Here is a 26,986-nt window from a genome sequence, read left to right as displayed (position 1 = left end):
GATAACCTGATTTCACCAATTGCTTTTGGGTGTATTTGAACTTCTTTTTTCTTCAATTTCATCTCCTCTTTTAAGACTCTTGACTCTTCAATTTTGATTTCTTGAAAAGAATACAACCCAAGTTGGGTTTCGGGTTGGACTTTGAATGATGATGATGATGGGATTTTGATTTTTTTTCCCCTTCAAATTCGGCTCACACTCATTCCTCCTTTTGAATGTAACAGGTACCCTCATGGCCCTTCTTTGCTTTGATATTTGGGAATTTTTTATTTTTCTCTTTTTTCTATTTAAAAAGTAAAATAAGAGGTGTTAAGCTTTTTTTTATCATTCTGGCGTCGAGCTATTTTTCCGACCTCATATTTCTTCTAGAGAATCCCTTAATTGTTCCAGAGCAAGTAGAAAGAGATTCTTTAACAAGAAAGAATTCAGTTCAGATGTAGGATATCTATCCAGAAGTTTTTGCAACTCAATCATGTATGATGGAATCATCAAAGATTTGATATTTTCTAACTCTGTCTGTAACTCACTAGAGGCTCGGGAAACAAAGAGAAGATGGATACGAACGAGATATCCAGCAACAAGAAGAAGGAAAAGGATTGAATAGAGGAACTCCCGAGCATTTCTTGATCTCAGATGTGCCCATATCAATGGAACGGGTAACTCATTATTTCGATGAATCATTTCTTCGGACAGAAGAAGATTCTGTAAACACTTATTCGAAATCTCACTTATGGGGGGAGGGGCGGAGAACGTTGGTGTTTATCTATCTTATCTACTGGTTCGAACTCGCTCTTGCCACTGTCGGTCTAAGCGCAGTTGGAGGAATAAGAGAAGGCAAAGGTAGCCACTTCTGTCTTCCTTCAATCTTAAGCTCGTTTCCTCTTCAATTCAGGTATATCTACCCCTCAGGTTTTCAAATTGATGATCTTGAACTTCAATGTTTAATTTTGACTTTGGTGGAAAATTGAAACCCTTGATTTGTTACATGTGAAAACCGAAGCCCCTTGACTTGGTTGCATGTGTCCCGCAAGCTTCATTATTGTTTAACCGAAGAATCCTAACCCCTTTATAGGATTTCAATTAACACTTAATTCTTGGTAAAAATAATCTTAGTTTTGGCTCTTGGATGTTGACTGAGATGCTTATGAGGTGTTTGGCTTTATTTGATTCTTGGATTTGGCTTCGTATGAAAATCAAAACATTGGTTTCAATTTTGGATGAGGGTTCGGTTTTAGGCAAGAACCAATACTCAATTTGATTTTGGGATTCTTGATTTTGGCTTTGGGAATCCTTAGCTTTATGATTGATTTTTAGTTCTTGACTTGAGAAAAACACTAGAATCTCAATTTTCAGTTTTGAGATTGGTTGAACCCTTTGCTTGATTGTTGGACCCTTTTCTTGTTGATTTTGTGCGAGGACCTTTGGATGATAACCGATATATCACTCTTGGCTTTGAACATAACTCATAATTTGTAGCTTGAATTCTGACTAAAACCCAATATCTGAAGTTTGGCTTGCAACGATGTTCAAAGCTTTAACTGGCCTTTGTTGGGAATTGAACTCAGGATATTTTATAGGTTTAATCGGGCCTTTTACTGAAAAATTCCATCTTTATAGAATTTTAGCAAAATTTTACAATTTCCCTTTTAATTTCTAATTTATGTACCTCAATTCTTGATATAATTGAACTGCTGACTTCTATTGTAGATTAGCTATGCCACTGAACCGTTTGCGCATTTCGAGGGGTCGCTTGGCTACTCATCCACCTAAGAGAGAGCCTTCATCATATAAGGGTAAGTTTTTGTCGCTTTTACTTGTGAATTTAAGATTAATATATTGCATATTATATCCTCTTTGCTCTCCTTTGTGAGGTATTTGGGAAGAGCTGACATCCTCCTTTGTGATGGTCGACGCTTAAAAGATATTTTTTGCTTTATCAAAACATATCTGAAAGCAATAAGGGGCGATTTTATGCTGTATCGAATTCCGTAGGACAGAGTATATTGTCGCTTTATTTGCGTGATAATGTACATTGTCCTCCATGTGCGTAATACAGTTGAAATTGTCTCGCCAACTACGGGGTAATAACTCTATCTCACGAATTCGTGAGATAAGTTCAACGCCTCATATTGTCTTAGAATATTCTTATAATCACGTCTAATAAATACGCATCATTTTATTTCAGTTGAATTCCCTCCAGATGCATTCTCCTCTTGTCCGGTGGACGGCCGCTACGGTGAGGTTTACGCCTCTTCTGATGACCCAATGCTCATCCCGGCCACTCCTCAATTTACTCAGGGTGGGCCTAAGGAAATTCTTTAGTTGGTGCGGAAGAGAGATCGTCGTACACTATGACAATTAATTACCTACACGCCATTAGTTAAAGATTCAAGTTTGACTCAACCTCTTAGGAAAACCGACTATCTATTCGGTGATTCCGTTGAAGATCTGGCCATTCTAACCCTTGAAACTGAACAGTGGTTAAATGATGATGGTGGCTTTAAATATTTTCCCTCGATTGCTCATCATCGTTCGCTGATTGATTTGTGAAAGCACGCTATAACACAGGAGATGTCATGGCACATGACGGAGGAATATACCTATGACCATTGCAGGTATATCACCCATCAGACGACTCCGGGCTCAAGTAATAGATATCACATCACTGGACTGCATCCTGGTGTGCTGGGTTTAGACAAACCGCCGTGAGGTGAGTTATTCACAACTGATAACACTGTAAGGAATCATCTCGCGAGATTAGGGCGAGAGATACATGCGACGGGTCATAAGTGTTATGGCTAGGTCCATTCCTCAGACAAGAGATGGTGGGCCCATATGATGAATTACATCCTTAGCCGGTGGAGTGTGGAGCTGAAGGCTAGTGGATTGTATGCAGCCATTCGCGCCACCATGTATGGGTCGCCATCAGTATGAACCATTTCATGGCACTATTAGAGCTCTACAATCCGGATACAAACACTTTCTTGATCAAGCACGGAGAGTTAGGATTAACTCTCCATAAAATGTACAAAGTTTATGGTCTACCAATGGGGGACATGCCATACCAGGAATACTTTCCCTCTAACCAGCAGTTGGATCAGATAAAGAAACGCACGCCCGCTCAATACGACACATTATAGGATCTTACGTGCCACTATCAGATAGCTCTGGTGGGTGTTGGCCCAATGGTGAAGAACAAATTTCCACAGATAAGTTTGAAGAAATTCATGGATTATTTGTTCAAGCACCTGGAGAGTAGCTCTGGCAAGGTGATTTGTGAACTGACGCTATTAAATCCCTCAGAAGTTAATGAATTGATTGATAAAACCGGTGCTCAATCTTATACCACTGCAGGGCAAATTTCCTAGGGGAACCAAATTTAGAACCTACCTATGACATGCACTAAAGTTAATTCATCCAATGACTCTTCTGGCCGGTAATCTCATACTCTAGTTGAAGAAATGCATGGTTATCGTATCACTCTACTGATGCCCTACCAGTATAGTGCTTTTTCTGGTGGTTCAGGTCACTTACGGAAAGAATATCTCTTTGCTTTCGGCGATTGTCATCGATATACACCGTGGGCTCTGGAAAATAGTTGTTTTCACACAGGAAGGAAATGCGCCATCAGCTCAGATTCCTCTGGTGAAAGTGGAACTCCCTTACGCATATCTAATGGTGTGGATGGTTCTTCATCTCTCCGACATGATGTCAGCATTGAATGTTGTAGACCCGTCCATTCCCCTGCTACGATTGCCAGAAGACTGGAAATGGAAAGGGCGACACTTCCAGGAGATGAAGAAGAACCTACAAATTCACAAGTGTTGGGTGTTCTCTATATGTTTCCTGTAGTTTTCTGGTCGGTACGGTGAGTCATTAATTAATGAAGAAAGGTCAGGGACAAATCAGACTTCTCTTAACATCGACTACTTCAGATGGTTGGTAAACATCAGGCCAGGTAATCTGATTTTTCGAGTGAGGGATCACTGCTACATAGAGCTTCATTTGCCTAGTCGGTTTGCTCGCCAGTTCGGCTATGATCAATTATACATTAGAAATCTAAATCAGCATCTTCAGACTCGTGGTGGACTAGTGGATGGTTCTCGAGCATGGCTATAGAGCATAACGGGTTGCATTGGTGCTAAGTTCAGTCTTCCAGGTACTGAACACCGGTTAGAGCTTATAATCTTGCGCTATAGATGGTTGTTAACCGCTAATAAGCCTGTTAAGCTGAAGGAGATTATGGAGCTGGTGGCTGAAGAAGCAGCCCAGATTGCTACTAGGATGGTTCACGACGCTGTGAATCAGGGGAGACGATGAAAAGAGCCCGTTGGTCCTTCCGATAAGGGCAAACAAGTAATGGAGGAAGAAGAGGAGATCTTTCCTTCTGATGAACAAACCTCAGAAGAAGATATTATAGGTGATGAAGGCATAGGAGCTGGCGACAAAAAAGAGGAATTCAGGATAGGTCTGTCGGACCCCTTTCTTAAAGAAGTGTTGGGCCTGGCGATTGCTGATCGGATTCACCGATCCAACTTGCCTAAGACTCCACCGGCTTCAAAGAAGTCAAGGCTGCAAGTTTTAATCACCTATCCTAACAAGATGACCGTTGAAATTCCAAGTGTGGCTTCTGAGGAGGATGAAGAGGAAGAAGAGTCTTACCTCATCTGCCAAACGAGATCTCGAACTACAGCTCATGTTGCTTCGTGGGTCGAGTCATGGTCTAAGTCTGAGCAGGAGAGACTAATTGCTCCTGAAGAGGCTCGGCCAGCAAAGCGTAAGAAGTTGGCACACAAGTTACGTATCGATCCGCGCACTTTCGAGTCAGAACCAGTTGGCGACGCGCCTATTGGGAGAGGAGGTAACCCTCACCTTTGCATAGCCTGTTAATTCTCCTATTCATTAACTTTTTAAACTTAAAAAATTCTGTGTTTCTTCGAAGATCATGAAGAAGGAGAAATCTCATACAACCCTCCTTCCCCCGGTTTTGGCTTTACTGAGGAACCTGGATTTAGACAACAAATACATGAGTCCATGACCGAGGAGCCCACGAGTGTTAAAGCGGGTGCAGCTATTAAAATCGGCAATGGCGCCGGTGCCAGACCTGATTCAACCATGAGGGTTTTAAGCCCAGGTACATCTAACACCGGTAGTACACTATTCAGGTGGCGATTATGGGAATTGAACGATTCAGAATTCGTGTCTCCCCTAATTGTTTCTATGCTTCATGCTCTTTTAGAGAAATTACAAGGAGTGGGCATGAGTGTTAGGGTCGCGGAACCCGCTACAGCTGCTGGAGGTAAGTCTAATTTTCACTAGTTGTAAATTCTTAGCTTTTCTTTCTTCTATTTTAACACTTAGACTTTCTATAGACGTCTCGATGGATAGTTCAGATAAAAAAGAAACCCTTCACTGTGTGGACATCAGAGAGTCAGATGCACCTCTGTTTGACCTAATACAAAGCTTATTCGAGGCTGATGATAGGCTGCTCGGTGATATATTATATGAGCAAGCATATCGCGAAGCCCCTGAACCAACTATTGAGGTTGGTTCACCCACAGGTACAAATCTTATCCCTCTATCGTAGTTATTCATTTATTGATTTTCCCATAACCATGGGGATTCTTAATTGTAGGACCAGTTGTTAAGACTGATACAACTACTACTATTGGGATGTTTGATGAACCTGAGGGTCTTGGTTTCTTGCTATTAGTAGGAACTATTATAGAAGCTCAGTCGTCAGTTCTATAGTCTCAGCTCAACATTCCTTCAGATCTGATGACCGTAGTAGTCACTGTGACTGCGGGGACAAAGCCTGTCGAACCAGTCGTGAGACCAACCAAAGAAGTTAGTGCGTCAATGGCTACCATATATGTGACACTTCTACCCATTCACAAGGCTGGACAGGCAGGACCAAGTGCGGGGCATCAAACCGACAAAACCTCTGCTGGCATTGGTAAGTTCCATCCCGCTATTTGACTTAGAATCATGACTAATATTTCAAAATATTTATCTCTTCTTTTCCTTGTAGGGCTCTCATCTCAGCTTCAAGTCTCGTCAGGGTGTTGCTATCAGATGACGACCCAGATCAAACCATTCTCTGCTTGGAAGTTAGCCATTTCTTCTCCTTTGTGAGCGTGATGATCGACAAACTCCTCCACAAGGGACTTTCTTTCCATTAGTTCAGGCCATTTCTCGATCCCAAAAAAGCTTCGATAAGGAATGCAGGAACCCCCAGATCTGGCAATGGCTATTGTTGATGATTTGGGTCATCTAGAGCGTGAATTTTAGAAGCTACAGGAGTTCCAAGCTATAGGTGCTCCTTCATACATAGCCGCTTAGATGGAATCTCAACTACAAACATGGCACGATACCCGAGCATCCGTTGGAACGCAACGAGGTCGGGTAGATCAGATGAAAGCATCCCTTACTGACAAGCTAGCAACCCTACGCAATCTTGATTCTTCTCTTGCATCAAGTAACGTCAAAATAGCTCAGCTTAAGCAGGAGCTTTCGACGGAGGAGGAGGCTCAGGCCATCTTGGAACTGGCGAGGGCTAATGAGGAGCACGCTCGAGTTGTGGTGTTCAGTAAGTTAGAACTCTCAGCACAGAAGTTAACCAAAATGGAGGAAGAGGCCGCGAAGACATTAGCGGCCACCGAAGAATCCTTCAAGGCTGGATTACAAAATGAGCTTGAGAGAGATTATATAGAGGAGTTGTCTAAATTAGAACAACAAGTCCTTAGTCATAAGCTTCATGTAGAGTGATTGCAGTTCTTGTATCTACACACTCCATATTAATAGAAGATATTGTTTTGCTCATTGTATTTTTAATATGATTTCTCATTATGTTTGGAATAATCAACCATAATACTCATAGGATTTTTGGCAAACCCTCAGCTATTAATGGATTTGATATACCTTTACCGATTACCGTTTGAATCGAGCTAGTATGTGAATTATCTAAGTCTGTTTCACATATAACGTTGTGCTAAAAGAAAAAATTCTCTTAGACTTAATGCTATGATAATAAATACATAGACTTTGTTATTTTTATGGGAATATGCTACCCAGAAACACGTATTAGATGCTGACTTATCTCTATTTAAGGATTGAGATAAATTCTCCTAGACATGGATTCTGGTGTCATTTTCACAGTAAAAGACTAAATGATAACGCGTATTAGGCGTAGATTTATCTCTATTTAGGAGTTTAGATAAAGTTCCCTATACGTATGAGGCATGAATTTTGGTGTTATTAATAACAACCTGCCACGATGTCGAATACGTGTGCCTTTGTCCTTTTTACGGCAAAAGACTAACCAGCAATGCGTGTTAGGCGTAGACTTATTTCTAATTAGAGATCGAGATATAATCCCCCATACGTGTGAGGCATGGATTTTAGTGTTATTAATAACAACGTGCTATGATATTGAATACGTAGACTTTTATTATTTTTATAAAAAAATGACTAACCGGCAATGCGTGTTAGGCGTAGACTTACCTCTAATTATGGATAGAGATAAAATCTCATATGCGTGAAAGGCATAGATTTTTGGTGCTACGATGTTGAATACGTAGACTTGGTCATTTTCTTGGGAGCGGACTACCTGATAGTATGTATTAGATGCAGACTTATCTCTAATTAGGGTGATACGGGTGTATCTTCTCTTCGGAAAAGCGATCCTCATGGGAGCTTGAGGATATGTGATTCTCATGATATCTTGAGAATAGTGGTGTGAATCGACACGGCAGAGCACAGGATGGAGCGTGAAGCATGATACGGGTGTATCTTCTCTTCGGAAGATTAGCGATCCTCATGGGAGCTTGAGGATAGATGATTCTCATGATAGCATGAGAATAGTGGTGTGAAACAACACAGTGGAACGCAGGTGGAAGCGTGAAACGAGATGACGAGCAACAGATTCGAAGAATCTAGATTTCAGCCTGTGAGTCGACTCATACATGTACATGAGTCGACTCATAAGGTTGATCGACTCATGTCTGTCATGAGTCGACTCAAGAACTCAAGCCCTGTTAGCAAAAAGTCTCTGACCAGTCGAGTCATCAGTTATGAGTCGACTTATATTAGGTCATGAGTCGACTCATAACTGTTCATGAGTCGACTCATCGGAGCTTTCCAGATTCGTTAAGGATTCTGTTTACGTGTTTTCATGTTTGGGTTTGGTATGGTTATTTACCAGATTGCCACCACGTTGTAAACCCTATAAATAAGGATTGTTTAGGGTTCTAAACAAGAAGGTTAGAGGCCAAGATGTAGATCTAAAGGGTTTTAGGTCTAAGTGAGATCCTAATCAAAAGGATTAGGGTTTAGATTGTGAGGATCTATGAGATCTTAGATCAGAGAGAAATTCTAATCATTGTATTAGGGGATTAGGGTTTAGATTGTGAGGATCTATGAGATCTTAGATCAGAGAGAAATTCTAATCATTGTATTAGGATTTAGAGAGGATTAAGAGGTTGTTCTCGATTGTAGTGAGATTGTGAGGGAGAGATTTGTAATAATTGATTCTTCATAATCTAGAGAAGGTATTTTCCTTCGCCATACTGAATTGTTCTTGTGTTTTAGTTGTCTTATTCTTAACCCACCTTTTGGTAATTCCGTGATCAAAGGGTGCTCGCACGGCGACTCGTATCAAGTTGGTATCAGAGCAATCAGATCCTGTGAAGGGAGCATCCTGTGTATGGTCCTTACTCGATCACAGTACAAGAAGCTTGGTGAGATCCTTTTCTTTGGAAGGAGTTCAGAGATTAAGGAAGAAGAATATGACTGAAGTTAACAAAGATGGAGGGGCTCGAGAGTTTCCTCAGCTGAAGTTCTAACTCGAATGAGACTTCAAGTTTCTAAAGGGGGGACCCATGATACGGGTGTATCTTCTCTTCGGAAAAGCGATCCTCATGAAAGCTTGAGGATATGTGATTCTCATGATATCTTGAGAATAGTGGTGTGAATGGACACGGCGGAGCACAGGATGGAGCGTGAAGCATGATACGGGTGTATCTTCTCTTCGGAAGCTTAGCGATCCTCATGGGACCTTGAGGATAGATGATTCTCATGATAGCATGAGAATAGAGGTGTGAAACAACATAGTGGAACGCAGGTGAAAGCGTGGAACGAGACGACGAGTAGGAGATTCGAAGAATCCAGATTTCAGCCTGTGAGTCGACTCATACATGTACATGAGTCGACTCATAAGGTTGAGTCGACTCATGCCTGTCATGAGTCGACTCAAGAACTCAAGCCCTGTTAGCAAAAAGTCTCTGACCAGTCGACTCATCAGTTATGAGTCGACTCATATTAGGTCATGAGTTGACTTATTACTGTTCATAAGTCGACTCATCAGAGCTTTCCAGATTCGTTAAGGATTCTGTTTACGTGTTTTCCTGTTTGGGTTTGGTCTGGTTATTTACCAGATTTCCACCATGTTATAAACCTTATAAATAGGGATTGTTTATGGTTCTAAACAAGAAGGTTAGAGGTCAAGATGTAGATCTAAAGGGTTTTAGGTCTAAGTGAGATCCTAATCAAAAGGATTAGGGTTTAGATTGTGAGGATCTATGAGATCTTAGATCAGAGAGAAATTCTAATCATTGTATTAGGGATTAGGGTTTAGATTGTGAGGATCTATGAGATCTTAGATCAGAGAGAAATTCTAATCATTGTATTAGGGGTTAGAGAGGATTGAGAGGTTGTTCTCGATTCTAGTGAGATTGTGAGGGAAAGATTTGTAATAATTGATTTTCATAATCTAGGGAATGTATTTTCCTTCGCCATACTGAATTGTTCTTGTGTTTTAGTTGTCTTCTTCTCAACCCACCTTTTGGTAATTCTGCGACCAAAGGGTGCTCGTACGGCGACTCGTATCATAGTGATCGAGATAAAGTTCCACATCCGTGTGAGGCATGTATTTTGGATGTTATTAATAACAACCTGCCATGATATCGAATACGTGAGCTTTTGTCCTTTTTACACCAAAAGACTAACCGGCAACGCGTTTTAGGCATAGACTTATCTCTAATTAGAGATTAAGATAAAGTCCCCTATGCATGAAAAGCATGGATTTTAGATGTTAAAAAATAGCATCTTCTCTTGGGGCAAAGACGAACCCGATGTTGGAGAGGAAGAATTTTATATTCTATCTCCTGCTTGTCTTCTCTTGGGGCGAAGACGAACCCGGTGCTAGAGAGGAAGAATTTTATATTCTATCTCCTGCTTGTCTTCTCTTAGGGCGAAGTTGAACATGATTGCCGGAGAGGAAGAATTTTATATTCTATCTTCTGCTAAAAAAAGAAACTCAAAGTGAGATCTCCACTTCGAGAATCCTAGAAGGTGAAACTAAGAGTGAGATCTCCACTCCAAGAATCGAAAAGATCTGGATAACCCTAACTTTTATAGGATCGGTTACCCAATTTGAAGATAAATTTCTCATTTATCGAGATAAAATTCTAACTTCGACCCTAACTGTAGAAAGGTTTGACCAAACAAACAGTAGGAATAGGGTACAAATAACAATGAAAATGTTGACTTGTACAAATCACTCGGTGGAGGTTTTCGGTATCAAGTGACCAGGACTTAACACAAAAAAAAAGATTTGATAATTACCAAGGATCAGCAGATCAAACTTTTGAGTGTCGTGTTAGGACTCTAACAACGGGAGTGTTAAGTGCACAAACACAGTGAAAGTTTGGATGGACTCAGTCGAAAAGAATTTTAGTGGACCTACCGTCAGTTAATTTGATTAATAAGAGACTTTATGGTGGAGGATCGTGAATCATCAAGCACTCTACAATTACACCATGGGAGTTTCATGAGGGAAGATTGACCCGATGAAGTTATTGAATCTCATCTCGACGAAAGAGTACTCAGAAAGTCATAGTATGAAGGTTTTAATCATCTTAGAAATGATTAAATAACCATAGTAAGAGGTGCTTAATCATTTTTTTATGATTAAGAATAAATTATTCAGGTGGCTGGTCTTTATCTTGAATAATTAATTGATCTCGGATTATCCTTAAGAATACTATGGATAGCATTCTCCAGGAACTTCTCGTTAAATAGGTTACCCCGCAAGTATTAAGGATAGTACTTTTTTAGGAACTTCTCATTTATTGACATCATAAGTTTATCACCATCTTGGGTGATTAAGCGATATGCACAATTTGAGTAGACTATCTCTATCATAAACGGTCCTTCCCATTTGGATTAGAAGTTGCCTTTCTTCTAGGAGTTGAGTATCATTGGTCGCCGGATGGCGGGAACCAAGTCTCTTTCCTTGAAGCTTCATTGTCGGACCCGTTTATCAAAAGCCCTAGAGATTCTGGCCTAATAAAACTTAATTTGTTGCTAAGCCTCCAGGCGCTTTTCATCTAACATCTTAAGTTCTTCGAGACGTTTCTGATATTGTTCCTTCATCGTTATCCCCGTTGCGAGAGTGGTGTGAAGGGATAGAATTTGGATTTTTAGGGGAAGGACGGCTTCGCACCCATATATTAGAGAATACGGAGTTGCTCTGGTAGGCGTGTGGAATATGGTCCGATAGGCCCAGAGAGCTTCGTCGAGTTTGTTATCACAGTCTCGTTTAATTGTTCTCACGAGCTTTGATAGAATCTTAATAATGGTTTTATTGAAAGCTTTGACCAATCTGTTTGTCGTGGGATTGTATACCGTTAACAAGATGTCTTGAATTCTGAACTTTCTGCAAAACTTGATAAATGCATTGCTGACAAATTGAGAGCCATTGTCGTGTACGATTCGTCTTGGAACACTGTATCGATAGATGATGTGGTGTTTGATGAACTTGACGACGTAGCTTGTCTTCACTTCTTTGAGTGGAACTACTTCGGCCCACTTTGAGAAGTAGTCGATGATTGCCAAAATAAAGCGATCATCTTTAGCTGATGGTGGAAAAATAGGACCAACAATGTCCATTCCCCATGTCTTAAATGGCCATGATGTGGCTGAAGGGTGAAAATGCTCCGGGGGTTAGTGCATATAATTTGCATGTACTTGACATGCATGGCACTATCGGGCATACTCAACTACGTCATTGACAATGATTGGCCAATAATATCCTATCCTTCTGAGAAAATCAAAGAGTTTAGGACCAGGTTGGTGCGTATCACAGGTTCCGTCATGTGCTTCTTTAAGAACCTCCTCCACCCCTTTGGTTAAAAGGCACCGGAGTAGTAAACAGTCGTATCCATGACGATATAGTGTTTGAGTCATCGAGTTATAATAGAATCTTGGCGCTCTTCGTCAGACAAAGTCTCTTTCTTTTATATCTTTCGGTAAGATATCGTGAAAGACATAGTCAATAATGGGGAAACACCAATCTCGAAGCTCGAGTTTGGTTCCGATCGAGTGTTCCTCTTAGATGTCCAAGGTGTAGTCCGGTACGAAGAGTTGGTGAGTTCTCTTAGTAATCAATTGTTCTGTTTTAGGAGGTTGTGCCAGAGATACTGCTAATGCCGCTAGTGCATCTGCGTATGCGTTCTGGAGACACGAGATGTACTCGATGAAGAATTCTTCAAATGAGTATGACATCTCGATAGCCGCCTGGTGGTATGGGATCAAGTATTGATTTTTAACTTCATACTCTCCTCGAACTTGGTTGACTGTCATTTAAGAATCACCAAAAGTTTCGAGATACTCAACCCCCCAGTTCTTTGGCAAACCTGAGTCCAATGAGCAATGTGTTGTATTCGGCTATGTTGCTGGAGCACGGCTCGACCAATGAATAGGCTCGATGCATTATATGTTTATCTGGGGAAATTAGGATGACTCCGACTCCTGAGCAAATTTTAGAACATCCGGGCACACTCGTCCACATTGGTTGCCCGAGAAGCACCATCGAAGTACAATTGTCACACCTGCTAATGAGAGATAGTGTTGACTTTATGAGTTTCATCCGGAAAATCTTCATATAATTCGGCTATATTCGTTGTAGGGTTAGCTGCAAAAATATCAAATCGCTTGCCCTTTGATCGACTTCTGTTGTTTGAAGTGTAGATCGTATTAGGACAAGAGTAGGGCCCATCTCGCTAACCACCAATTTATGGAAGTCGGTTGCGTCATGAATACCCGGACTAAGTTGACATTGAAAATGATATAGATCGTTTGTCCAACCAAGTAGTGTCACATTTTCTAAATTGTTAATATTAGGGCAAGGCACTCCTTCTCAATCATCAGGTATCAAGATTCTGCACCTACCAGAGTTCAACTCAGGTAATATATTGTTTTCTCATGACCGTTATCATCGTCGCGTGCGAGTGAAGCACTTAACGAGTTGTTCGTCACCTTGACGTAAATCAAGAACTATTTACCCGACTTTGGTGCAATGAGAATGAGAGGATTTGACAGATATGATTTGATATCTTCGAATGCCTTCTGACAAGCATCATCCCAAATGAATGACACGCCTTTTTCCATGAGCTTAGAGAATAGTTGATATTTCCCAGAGAGGTTCGAGATGAACCGTCGGATGTAAGCCAGTCGCCCTTGCAATCTTCTGAGTTCTTTGAGGTTCCTCGGGGGTTGTAATTTATGTATCGCCTTCAATTTATTGGGATTAATATGGACACCCTTTCTGGTAATGACAAATTCGAGGAACTTACCGCTGGACATTCCCAAAAAAGGACTTGGTAGGATTCATCTTTAATTGGTGACTCCGTATGAGATCGAACATTATCCTCAAGTCTTTAATGTGGTTGTCTTTGCTGCGGCTTTTCATGATCAAGTCATCAACATAGCACTCGATAGTCTTTCGGATGTGTTCCTAGAAAATCTTTGTCATTACTGATTAGTATGTGACACCTGCATTCTTCAAGCCGAAGGGCATCACTGTGTAGCAGAAGACGTCACGCGGTATTCTGAACGCGGTATGCTTTTTGTCATTCAGGTACATCTTGATTTGATTATAAACCAAGAATCCATCAATGAAAGACGTTCTCTCGAACCCGCATGTGTTGTCGATAATGACATACGTGATCAGAAGAGAGAAATCGTCCTTTGGGCAAGCGGTGTTCAGGTCTCTGAAGTCGATGCAGATCCTAATTTTCCTATTCTTTTTTAGGACCGGTATAATATTTGCTAGCCAGACAGGATGTTGCTTTTCCCTGATAAAACACGAGTCGATCAGCTTTTTAACTTCAGACTTGATCGTTTCTATAATTTATAGACGAAACCGTCTTTGCTGTTGCTTGATGGTTTGGCACCCGGTTTGATGTTGAGGTGATGCATCACCACGTTTGGATCAAGTCCTGTCATATCTTTGTAATTCCAAACAAAAACATCTATGTATTCCCTGATGAGGGCAATCAACTCTTCCCTCTCATCTAGTGGAAGACTATCACTGACGAATATAGGCTTCGGATTCGCTTCATCGCCCATGTTCAACTGGACCACTTTGTCTTCGGTGGGAGGTTCTCTTTGTTTGAATCTATCGCTATATTGGATATTAGGCGATGGATCCAAAGATCTTCCCAAGTTGGTAATTGATCTTCTTCCTCCATTATGGTGGGATCGATAGTGGCCATATTTGACATTAGCCCTTTGAACATTTCTCTAAGGCTGACGTCAAACTCCCAATTTGAAGAATCGGATGAGTATTCGTCCTTACTCACTAATCGGTCAACGACTTGCCAGCAACATTCATCATCGGATGAAGAGGCATAGCCTAGACCCATTTTATATCCATAATAATTGTTGGGTTTTCCTTTCGGTACATAGGCCGGATGAGGTGGAACTCGTGGACCTCGACCAAAACAAAGACTTTCTTTGAGTGCGAAGTTGTATCCCCATTTCTTTATGAAGTTACATGCTTATTGACTGTATTTGAATAAGTGAGGACGAGTCTCTCATCGTCACTATCTCCCTTTGAGAAGGGATCTGATGGTGGATATATCTCCCCTTTACTAAAAATTAACTCCTTTTCACACTCTGTCCGGGTTTCTCTTTGTCATTATTTTCCTTTAAAAATGGATTTGACAATGGGAACGTCTTCCCTTTGCCGAAAACCAACTCTTTTCCGCCCCTTGCCTTGGCAGGAATGACAAGGGTTGTTCCAAATGAGTCTTGGATACTCTTCTTCATCATACAATATGACCGAAGTGGCATATGTATATCAGGATTATCATACAACCCTTGCATTACATCATCAAGATAAGGCGAATACTCTTAGTCACTTATTGCTTCTCCGGCAAGTTTCCAATTACAGCTTTCATCTGACGATTCACCATCGTCATGATTGATTACAAAGGGTACAATGTCGTTTAGTACAAAACCTCCATTGTAATCAAGCCTAGCCTTAGTATCAGCTTCTTTTCTGCTGTCCGTGCCTTGGGCCGATGATTTAGTATCGGATTCAGCACCGTAAAGAAGAGAGTCCACAAAGTAGTTTTCTAATCCCTTAAACAGTTGCTTATCCGCGACCACCGTCTTAACCTCATTATTTATGTCCACATATTTTAGACACTGATGGAGGGTAGAGGAAACTATAACATTATTATGGATCCAAGCTCGACCCAATAGTAAATTATAGGAGGTCTCTACATCGATCACATAGCACGTGACTTCAGACCTCAACTCTCCAAGTTAGCACTTCACTCGGATTTTACCCAATGGTCTGGAGCCACTGGTGTTGAATTCATAGATAACAGTGCCTATGGAAGCTAGTTTGCTGGTAGGAATTCCGAAATTATACATCAATCGGAATGGCATGATGCTGACAGTGGAACCCGGATCAACTTGGATCTGGTGACAACGCTAGAGCTGATGTATCCGGTGAAATTAAAAACCTGTCATGCTTTGAGTTCCTCACTTGTATGTCCTCTTTTGTAAAGGTGATACAAGAGAACTGCTTGGCCGCCAAATTGCAATGTTGAACTGGTGGCTCCGGCTCTTCGGGGGCCGGCTTGATCTAAGTGAGGAATACATCAAAATCAATAAAGGCTTCTTGTAGAGCCTCCCTAGTGTCTTAGGAAAGATGCAGCAACTCGTATAGAGTTATTCTCACTAGGATATTAGCTAGTTGGGTCATAACATCTAAACGGTATGGCGCCTTCGAACTTTCCGATTTATCTCTTCTAATCAGACGATTGAAACGAGACTGCTTCGGGTTCTGAACCTCTTGGTGTCGGGGTTCCTTCTCCTTTTGCTTGTTAGTTGGTTGTTGCTGGGGTTTCTCAGTGTGTGTAGAGGGAGTTGTAACCACCCCCAGCTCAGCCAATGTTTTAGCATTTTGATCAGAGGCTTCGGGATTCTTGTATTGGTATTCGTTCCCACTCCTAGTAGCAAATACTTCATGCTCGTCTTCATAAAGTGAGAAGGTAGGGATGCATTCATCATCCTTCTCAGGGATTGTTGTGGCGGGACAGCAAGATTTTCCCTTACCATTGGATTTCTTCTTAGAAGGGGATCTCATCCACTGTTTGTCTTCGAGCAGATCTGAATGGACCCAAAGAATTTCGTCGTTCGGGACCGTATGTGGAACAAGTCCCTTCTGGCACTATTTGTGAGGATCGTCATTGACGGTCTTCACTTCACCTTCGTTATGGGTTATGGTTGAAACCATGTTAAGGGGATAGAGTCAAAACTGATAGTCGCCGCATTCGCACCTACCTTCTTCTCCTTAGGCTGCTTGGCGGTGATGATCCTGACGTCGATCAAAGCTTGGATCTTATCCTTAAGAGCGTAGCATGTCTTGGTGGGATGATGGACCTGCCTATGGAATGCACAGTATCTCGGATCTTTGGTCTTCTTGGCTTCCTCCTGATTGGTAATTAGAGGTAACTTGATTTTGTTATTCTCCAGGAGATACTTGAAGATAGCAATAACTTCATCTTTCTTGAAGGAGTATTCCTTCGGGAATTTTGGTTCAAAAGTCTTATGTTGTCTTTAAGATCGTTGTTGCCATTGAGATGACGACTTCTATGACTGTTGCTATTGTGGTTGTAGTTGGAATATTTTATTCGCGTCTACTGCATTCACCGACGTCTTCCCTTTACCATGAGGGATAAAGTTTTGTTTCAAAGCACTAGTCGTCGGTTGACCTCTTTCAGCCTTCTTCCTTTTGAGGAAGCGTTCTACTTGCTCTCCACGCACCTTTAACTCTTTCCAGGTTTTGGATAGCGCTATCCCCATGGCTTCTAGCACATCCAAAGAAAGGTTATGTGACACGTCTGGAGAATAAACTCCTCCGTGAGTGGATCTCAGCAATTCATCGCCTTATTCTAGAAGCACTTGACGAATTTGTCGATCGACTCTCTGTCTTTCTGCTTCTCATTGAATATTATTTCGATTGACACTTTAGTGCCATCATTAAAAAGTTTGTAAGAAACATGCTCTTCATGTCATCCCAGCTATTCATACTTCCTAACTTGAGACGGCGGTACCAATCGAAGGCGGCCCCGTGTAGGGTGCCGACGAATGACCGGGCTATCAAAGGTTTGTTGCCGGAGATCACACCTAAATGGGACTTGAAGTAAATTAGGTGTTGAGTGGGTGAGCCTCTCCCGTCGAACGGCATGACGTTAATTAGATTAAACTTAGCTGGATACGGGATCGACTCCTACTCTCTTGGATAGGAACATGGAATACCGATCTTTTTCACCTCTTGAGCGGTCATCAAGGCATTGATTTTGCTCTCGAGGTTTTTCATCTTCTCGTCCTCATCTATATTTTTCTATGGTGATTTCGAGGAGGAATAATGGGACCACCCCTACTATTGTTATACTCGATGGGACCACCCCCATCCTTTTCATTGTCGGGAAGGGTATTAGCATGGACATTCTCTTCCACTTCTGAATCACTATCTACCTGATTGGTAGTGTTACGACGACTAGATTCACCAAACTTATTTGACAAAGTCTGAAGTTGTTAGGGATGTAATTCCCTCATGTGCTGCATGTTTAACTCCATCTCCTATCTTCATTTCATCTCTAAGGTCTTCCTTCTGCTTGGCTAAAGCGTCTTGAGGCTTTTGAGCCAGTTAATCAAGAGTAATTGTGAACGCCTCCTGAACTCCTCCTATGTTGGACATTGTACTGTCAAAAGTGGCTACAGAGCAAGCATTCGATCCTTCATCATCTGAGGATAGTCCTCTCTGTATCCTCTGATAATCCCTACATCTAATAGTTCCGGATCGCAGCCGGGTTAGACGCTGGGATATTTCCAAAAATGGATCGGGAGTGAAACGTCATGTTGACTTCCCTTTATCGGCCATGTTGATGGTAACCTGTGGGAGTTCATCATCTTCCACGATCGATCTTCTCTTACAGAAACGCTTTGGCTTAGGCTTCAATGCTTCAATGGAAAGCCTTTCAAATACCGAGACCCTCTGTGGAGTGGTCTTGGGATAACTATACTCTGATAATACTGCCCTGATTAGCTTTTCACAAGGACGGTGAGAGTCCATTTCTTGGATACTTCTTTTCTGAGACTTGTTCATACCCCTATCTTGATAGTACAACTCATCGGCATGATGACCGGAGCAACCTATCGTGTGTTGGCATGACTTCTCAGGTGTAACGTTGTCGTCTGATGGACACGTTTCCTTCTGGGGAAATAATGCCTTGTTGGCGTTCTCAAGAATCACACATTTGGAACCACGCTTTCATGATTGTGGGACCTTAACGGGCTCTTGGACTTCAACATGCAATCCGAGGTGTGCAGTTATAGGAATTTTCCCAATATGGGATGACTCTGACTTGTTAGAAGGATGCGTACGACCCCCAGCCTAAAGAGTGACTTGGATTTTATTCATTGGACCCAAACGTTCTTTAACCGGAGCTTTACCTCGATCCTCGTGCAAAAGACTAAGGCGATCCATCATCGTTATCTTGAATCGGGACAAATCCACACTACCGTAGGACTTTATCGGAGGTATGAGATCATCTGGAACAGAAATGGAGGCTGTTAGAGGCACGAAAACAATCACGGGAGGTGAAGCTGGCGCGAGCCACCTCAAGGTGGCTTGGAATTTTCGAGCCACCTTGAGGTGACTCGGAATTTTCGAGTCACTTTGAGGTGACTTGGATTTTCTGATTGCTTCGGTCGCTGTCCGAGTTGTTTTTGACGTTGTTTTGGACTTCAGACTCTAGACTTGGTGTGGTTTTGGTGGTTTTTTCCACCTCTTCTTTCTATAACTCTTGTGCCTCCTGCATAAGAATCCGTGCATGCATGAGCTGTGCGCAGCGTTTCTGAATGCGTTCCTCAGGAGTTGAACAGGTCCTTTTGACACGGATCCATTCACTGGTTGATTGTTTGGAGGAGGAGTGAATAGCTTGTTGGTGAGGCGGTTGTGTCGTGCGACGCCTCATAGACTCCAGATCCGCGTGATAACGGATCCTGTCAACTAGCTCCAAAGCTTTGGCAAGTTGATGCACGAGGCGTTGGCGTTGCCTATGACGAGCCCTCTTCGATAGAGTCAACACGTCTTCATCAATTAACTCCTTGATTGAGGAGGGGTTGTTGTGATCAGCAGATCCGACTTCGTTAGATGGCTGAGGGGCGTTGTAGGGAGAAACCGCAGCAACAACTGGGCTAGATTCATCACCATGGATCTTCTTCAGATCTGAAGACCCGCGAACCTTCCTTGAAGAAGAGATCTTCCTGCACTTATGAGAGAAAGAGGATCTGGAGGAGGAGGAGAGTTATTCCTCATACTTTTGCTGGTCGAACTAGTACTCGACCTCTACATCAACCGAGATCTTGATCCTTAGTTGCGACACGACAGCATCGACAGAGAGACTGTTCGCTCCCACTGTGGTCGCCAGCGTGTTTGCTTCAGAAATCCAGAAATCTTTTTATTCGTGAAATCCATTACAACGTTTATCGATTACAATAGATTCAAAAGAAAGAGCCTTTTTATAAGACTTTTCTACACAAATAAAACAAACAGATATGATCTCCTAGAAACACAGGTAGGATCGTTTATCAATCGTTGCTTGCATGGGATCTTTATCTGTGCCAGGGACTCTTTGATCCATAGACCGTCGAGTATCAGATCCGGTTGATCTCTTTTTACAAAGGAAACAAAAATTAAAGTAAATAACCTCAACAAAATGAGATTATACTCTTCTTAAGATCAAAATGAATTCCAATCTTAAGGAAGCAAATGGAAGGTTGCTCAAGGGGTTTCAGATCTCTTAAAATCTTTCTCTTTATGCTGAAGTTTACCGAGATCTCACTAGCCTCTCTCTGAAATTTGTGGGTCTGCTTTCACAGGTTCAGCACCTCTCCTCCAAGCTCCAAAAATCAGATCCCCATGTATAGGGCCCTAGGGATGTATTTATACACTTCGGATGTTGTGTTTTTGGATAAGAATTCATGATTTGATCTTATCTTCAGTTAATAATGGCTTAACCATGTTTAGAGATGATCCCAAGGCAGTTAGGGAGGTAGTGGAATGCTTAAATCCTGAGAAAATCATTAAAATACGCGTTTTGGGCATCTGAGTGTGCGAGTCACCTCGACGTGACTCGGCACTATGTGAGTCACCTCAATGTGACTCGCACACCAGCAGGTCACTTCGATGTGACTCGCAAGTGACGAAGCCCTATTTTGGTTGTGTTTCGTTATTTCGCGCATCTCGCTCATTTGTACGCTTCACTGACTCGCTTTGTGCGCTTGTTTTCTTCTTTATAGCATCGGATGATCTCATTTGACTCAGATGGTGACATATATCGTCTTCGCTTCGTGTCGAACTACGTGCGGGAACCTATATGTAATTTTTCACGCCTACACGCACGAGACACCCATGCAAGACACAAAAGGTGTCTTGCGCGGGCTACAAGACAACCAACGGGATTTTTCAGATGCGGTTTTTTTTTTTTTTGCCTGTTTTTGGGTCTAATTTTTTGGGTATAAATAGAATCGCGTTCCTGGGGTTTCCTAGAGGGTTTTCTGAGGTTTTAGACGGCTGCAGAGAGAGTTTTTCAGATCTAAAAGGTAAGATCTTGATGAGAGAAAAGTGAGAGAACTTAGAGCGATTGTACAAGGAAGAGGTCAGTTTTCTTCGGTAAAATCGAAGTCTCTTCTCTTTGGGACGAGCTTGCTGGTTGTGCAAGTCGTTGGTGTTCTCCTTCATAATTGAATCTCCCTTCACCCCTCCCCATGGACGTAGGCAAGTTTGCTGAACCATGTAAATCTCGTGTCTCACTTATTGTATTGGCTATTGCTTGTGTTGGTTGGTTCCCTTGATATTCAGACTTATATCTGATATTTAGAAGAGTGTATATCTCACCTTGTTGAGATATTTCACTTCTGTTCTTGTTTCTATCGAAACTAGAACATTGAGATTGGCTTATGTTTTGTGAAAACAAAAACCAAAGCTTTTCTCTCAATGTGATTCGCTTCCGCGGCGAGGTGGGCGTATCGGCCCCCAACAGCTATGATATTACTTACGACTAACAAAACAAGATCTTATTAGTGGAGTGAGCACACTGTATTACTCCATAAAGGAAATGCTAATCTCTAGCGATGTGTGACTATTACATAAAGAACTTAAAGAATGCGAATATTGCGTTGTTGGTTTGGACTCATTGGTTTAACACTGTTAATTGACCGTGTTAAGTAAATCCAAATGGAAGGCTACATCGATCCTAATGACAAGCTATGTCGATTAAACTTTATAAAATATTAGATCTGCAACTTGATAGGCATTAAACGATAATGAACAGTTGCTATTTAGATAAGTATTAGTTCTTGGCAATTCCTCTACTACCAATTAAGAGATAACCTTGATGTCTTAATCTTAATAACAAATTTGGAATTTTCTATGCTGGCCGCCAAAAGAAAACAAAATTTCAACTCTATTTGCATGTACTTAATACTGTTACACCCAACCTGTTCGCTATATTCAGCCTCAACCTTGTATTGCCCGAAGTTGAAACTCGGTTACGACGCATCTGGATACAAAGTCGCATTGAAGATGCAATATATAAATATAACCATTTATTTATTGTTCAGAAAATTTTATTATTTAATAATTAGCAATTATTTATACTTAAAGCCTTAATTTCATTTAAGAAATTGAGATTGTAATAAGTAAAACACTGCATCGCTTCATGGGATCACTTCATGGGGTTGCAGGTACATAGAGGAATTATTTATACTTAAAGCCTATCACTTAAACGCCTACTCCCTTTTTATCTTTTTCTAACAAACATATGTAGCCATATAGAATTCAAAATGCTTTTCAACTAGATTATGGGGATATTAGATCTAACATCCATTAATTTGTATTGTTTTCTACTTACATGATTAAAATTCTATAGGCTGGCTTGTAGAAATTTTGTAGAGCAAAACAAATACATAACCTCCAAGGGAAAACAGGGCTCACTCCACTTGGATGTTATCGAGTTGATTATAAATCCAGTTAGACAAAATACTTAGATTAATGCCGCTTTTAGTTTGCGTTGCGTAATATGTCTGAATGAGAAAAGTTATTGGCATTTGAGTAAATAAAAATATATGTAAATTTCAGTAAATACATAATAAATTAATAAATTTGGGACTTTGACTCTTAAACTCAAAAGTATCAAACCCCAAAAATTTTAAATATAGCTCTCGATAAATTTAGAAATTCTAGAAAATTTATAAAATGTTTTGATTTTTCACTTAACCTCCATAATGGCACCAGCCCATGTTTTGAGCCTCCAATCAGAGAATATCACATAAAATATGATAAAAATAACCATTAGGAAATAAGTGATAAAATCAAAATGTTTTAAAGGTTTTCTAAAATTCTCAGACTTACTAGGAATCTAGTGAGATGTAAAACTTTTTGGAGGTAAGTGCCAAAGGCCTAAATTAATTGTGGGATTCCTGAACTTTACCTTAAAAAATATCTTCAAAACGGATGGTGCATATATCCATGACATGTTAGAGCTGTTACGGTAGAAGAATATATTAAGTGTATTATCTCATGAGTCCTTGTATCTGCAATTACTATTTATTAGCTTAACTAATGGACTTGTAAGATTTTAGTCTATCTTTAACGAGGAGAACATATAATAAGCAATAATATAAGATTTTTTTTCCTTAAGTAAATTAATTACATGATTTTGATAAGTGTTCATTCGTATGTTTGACCTTTGAAAGGAAGACTACCTCTAAGCATCTACTTCCGTGAAAGGACCCAGACCTTATAAAAGCTGTTTGCTGCAGTCATCATTCTGAAAGAAAAGTATTTTGTGCTAATCTTTACATAACCTCAAAGTCAACTTCCACCTCTGAGTGACGATACAAATCCTGAAAGTCAACTGCTACCTCTGAGTAACGATATAGCTAGTGAGGACACACTTTTTGTAAACTATTATGTGGATTTTCAATTGATTTTTTTAATATCATTTATTTTGTTTATTCTATTTTTTACAATGAAATCAATTTCATGATAATTTCAGAGGCTTTTTCTAATTTATAAAAGAGTGATAGAAATAGAGTGATTTAAATGTTCATTAAAGAGCAGAAGTAAGTTCATGATAGCATTATTTTTTTGGGGGGAATATCAAAATAGCGAATTAATGTTCTGTTGTGCGCAACGGAAATTTCAGTAGCACCTCTGGTGCACAAGGTGCATAACAAGAGATTAGATCACAACGAAATTCCTGTTTCACAAAGGAAACAAGAACCAAAAGCAAAATTTCTCAACAAAGTGAGATATCAGCTCTTCCTCTCATCAGTTCTAGGATTGACTTGTCGAGGAAACCTACAAGCTATTACAAATCACAGCAAGACAACGAATTTTACGTGGTTCGGCAAATAGCCTACGTCCACGGGGCAATGAGAGGGGGGAGATCTACTATTAGAGGGAGAGAATACAACTAGGGTTTACAATCACACAACTTAAACCCTCAACAAGCTCTCAAATCCCTCAATAAAAATCTCTCTCAAAAGGGATGCACAAAAGAAAACCTTCTCAAATCTCTCGGCCAACTTTTCTCTCAGCCTACTTTTGCTCTGCCGAAAAAACAATCACAGCCGAAAAAAGCCATCTTCTTGCACTTTCTTCAAAGCCACACGAAACCCTAAAAAATATATTTTTAGGCTCTCAAAAAAACATGTCTCGTGAACACGTTTTGCGTTTGCTCGTGGGTGTGGCCCCCACGTGCAAAGCGCATCTCGTGACCACGAGACGCGCTCGTGGGTGTGACCCCCACGAGTCACGCATTCACAATTCTCCACCTCGGTGAAGTTTCTCCCAAAACTGAGCCGACACCAAAACATCCAAATGTCTCACTTGTTGTGTCCAGTACGTCGTGAAGTTAATTTATGACATCAGACTCAATCCACAACAAGTCGGGAACTCGAACGAGAGTCCAAACAATCTCACCCCCATCAAAATAAACTGATCCAATCGGCTGTATCGTAAAGACTGCCTACGTATCCTCTTGCCCAAGGAATCAAGCCTTACGTAGTTCACCCAAATGGCCTCCAAAGGCCTCAACACCGAAGAATATTCAAAAGTTCCAAACAATAACCAAACTTAATACCTGAAACAACTTTGGTCAACATATCCGCAGGGTTGTCCTTCGTGTGGACCTTCTCCAATATGACGTCTCTATCATCCAAAATGTCACGAACAAAGTAGAATCTGACATCGATGTACTTCGTGCGCGCATGATAAACCTGGTTCTTCGGCAAATAGATAGCTGACATGCTATCACAATATACCCGAAGGGTATCCTATGCAATCCCCGAGTTCTCCAATAATCCACGTAACCAAAAAGCCTCCTTAACAGCTTCAGTCACCGCCATATACTCCGCCTCTGTAGTTGAGAGAGCCACTGTGGACTGAAGTGTGCATCTCTAACATACCGGTACTCCTGCCAATGTAAACACATATCCTGAAGTAGACAGGTGCTTGTCAAGATCTCCAACATAATCTAAATCTACGTCACCAATACAATCATGCCCATTCTTCTCATCCTTTTGGAAAATTAAACCAACATCCATGGTACCTTTGATATACCATAAAATCCACTTCACGGCCTCCCAATGACCCTTCCCGGGGTCGTGCATGTACCTCGATACCATGCTCACAGCCTGTGACAAGTCTGGCCTCATACATACCATCGCATACATCAATCTACCTACTGCACTGACATATGGGACATTCGATATATAATCTCTGTTCTCAACTGAAACAGGTGACATACTAGCTGAAAGCTTGAAGTGAGGAGCCAATGGAGTACTTACTGCCTGTGCATTTCCATCAAAACTGAATTTCTTCAACATCTTCTGTAGATAACTCCTTTGTGTAAGCTTCAATCTCCCCTTCACCCTATCTCTCTCGATCTCCATACCCAATATCTTCTTCGCCTCTCCAAGATCCTTCATCTTAAACTCAGATGACAGTTCCTTTTTTAACTTTCGAATAGCTGAAGAATTCCTGGAGGCAATAAGCATATCATCAACATATAATAACAAATAGATGTACTCACCATCCTATAGCTTGTGCATGTAAACACATAGCTAATATGGGCTCCTTGTGTATCTTCAGCCAATCATAAAGCCGTCGAATCTCTTGTACCATTGTCACGGCGATTGTTTCAATCCGTAAAGAGACTTCTTCAGCTTGCATACCAATTCTTCCTTTCCTGCAGCTTTGAACCCTATAGGTTATGTTATTTAGATCTCCTCATCTAAATCTTCATGTAGAAAGGTTGTCTTAACATCCATTTGGACCAAATCTAAATCTAGTTTTGCCACCAACACCAATAAAATCCGACTCGACGAATGCTTTATAACGGGTGAAAATACTTTGTTGTAATCAATGCCCTCAAGGTGTGCGTATCCTTTGGCAACCAATCTAGCTTTGAACAGAATGTCCCTAATAGAAGATCCCTCCTTCTTCGCATATATCCACTTGCAACTAATAGTTTTCTTACCCTTAAGTACCTTTGCAAGTTCCCAAGTGTCGTTCTTCTGAAGAGATCGCATCTCCTCCTCCATATCTTCCCTCCATCCGATCAAATCGAGGCTAGACTCTGCCTCTCTGAATGTGGATGGAACCATATCATCAATGACCTTCACTGATAATGCATATGCGACCATGACATCATTATACCTAGCTGGCCGATGAATTACCCTTCTAGGTCTATTTGCTACAATAGACTTCTGAACATGACCATGCTCTTGAGTCTCACAATCCACTGTATCCTCTATCTGCCCAGCTGTCATCCCATCTCCTCCCAGTGTCACATCTATAGGAGCCTTGATGGATACAATGCTCTCTGGAGTGAGTGGAGTCACATCATCCTCCACCTGTTGTGATTTCTCCTAAATCTGGTCTTCCTCCACCTGCTGAGGAACTTGAGGCTTCATCATGTACGCCTAGTCAAATATGGCATCCCTGCTAATAACTATCTTCTTATCCTGTGGATCCCATAACTTGAATCATTTAACTCCATCTCTAAATCCCGTAAAGACTGCTTTCCTCGCCCTCGGATTTAATTTACTATCACTGACATGGTAATAAGCAGGACACCCAAATATCCGAAAGGATTCATAGTCACTAGCTACCGAACCAGACCAACGCTCCAACGGAGTCTTTCCCTGTATCGCAGTGCACGACAACCTATTTATAAGATAGCCCGCATAAACCAACACCTCGGCCCAAAAGGATCTATGCAATCCACTCTGTATCAGTATACATCGCACCTTTTCTAACAAGATACGGTTCAATCTCTCAGCCATCCCGTTCTATTGTGGTGTCTCTAGAACTGTGAAGTGTCGCCTAATGCCGTGATCCCGACAAAACTATAAAAACGGATCACTCTTATACTCTCTACCGTTATCTGAACGTAGAATCTTCATCTTTCTACCTGTCTACAACTACACTTTTTTTTCATTCCATAAAAATATCCAGGACCTCATGTTTATGCTTCATAGGGTATACCCAATTCCTCATGGAATAGTTATTAATAAAAGTGACAACATAGTTGGCCCCACCAAGTAATGTGTT

The 26,986-nt window shown here is 41.1% G+C and overlaps 1 protein-coding gene across 1 annotated transcript; it reads left to right on the top strand.

Moving 5' to 3' along the window:
- On the top strand, positions 648–23,337 carry LOC109838719. The gene is made up of 3 exons (XM_020407142.1): positions 648–892; positions 1,708–1,793; positions 23,122–23,337. Exons 1-3 carry the CDS (start codon positions 648–650, stop codon positions 23,169–23,171), a joined length of 381 nt encoding a protein of 126 aa, XP_020262731.1. The 3' UTR covers positions 23,172–23,337.

The sequence above is a fragment of the Asparagus officinalis genome, chromosome 4, assembly GCF_001876935.1.
Source record: "Asparagus officinalis chromosome 4, Aspof.V1, whole genome shotgun sequence".
Lineage (NCBI taxonomy): Eukaryota > Viridiplantae > Streptophyta > Magnoliopsida > Asparagales > Asparagaceae > Asparagus > Asparagus officinalis.
This window is presented reverse-complemented; position numbering and strand designations above follow the sequence as displayed.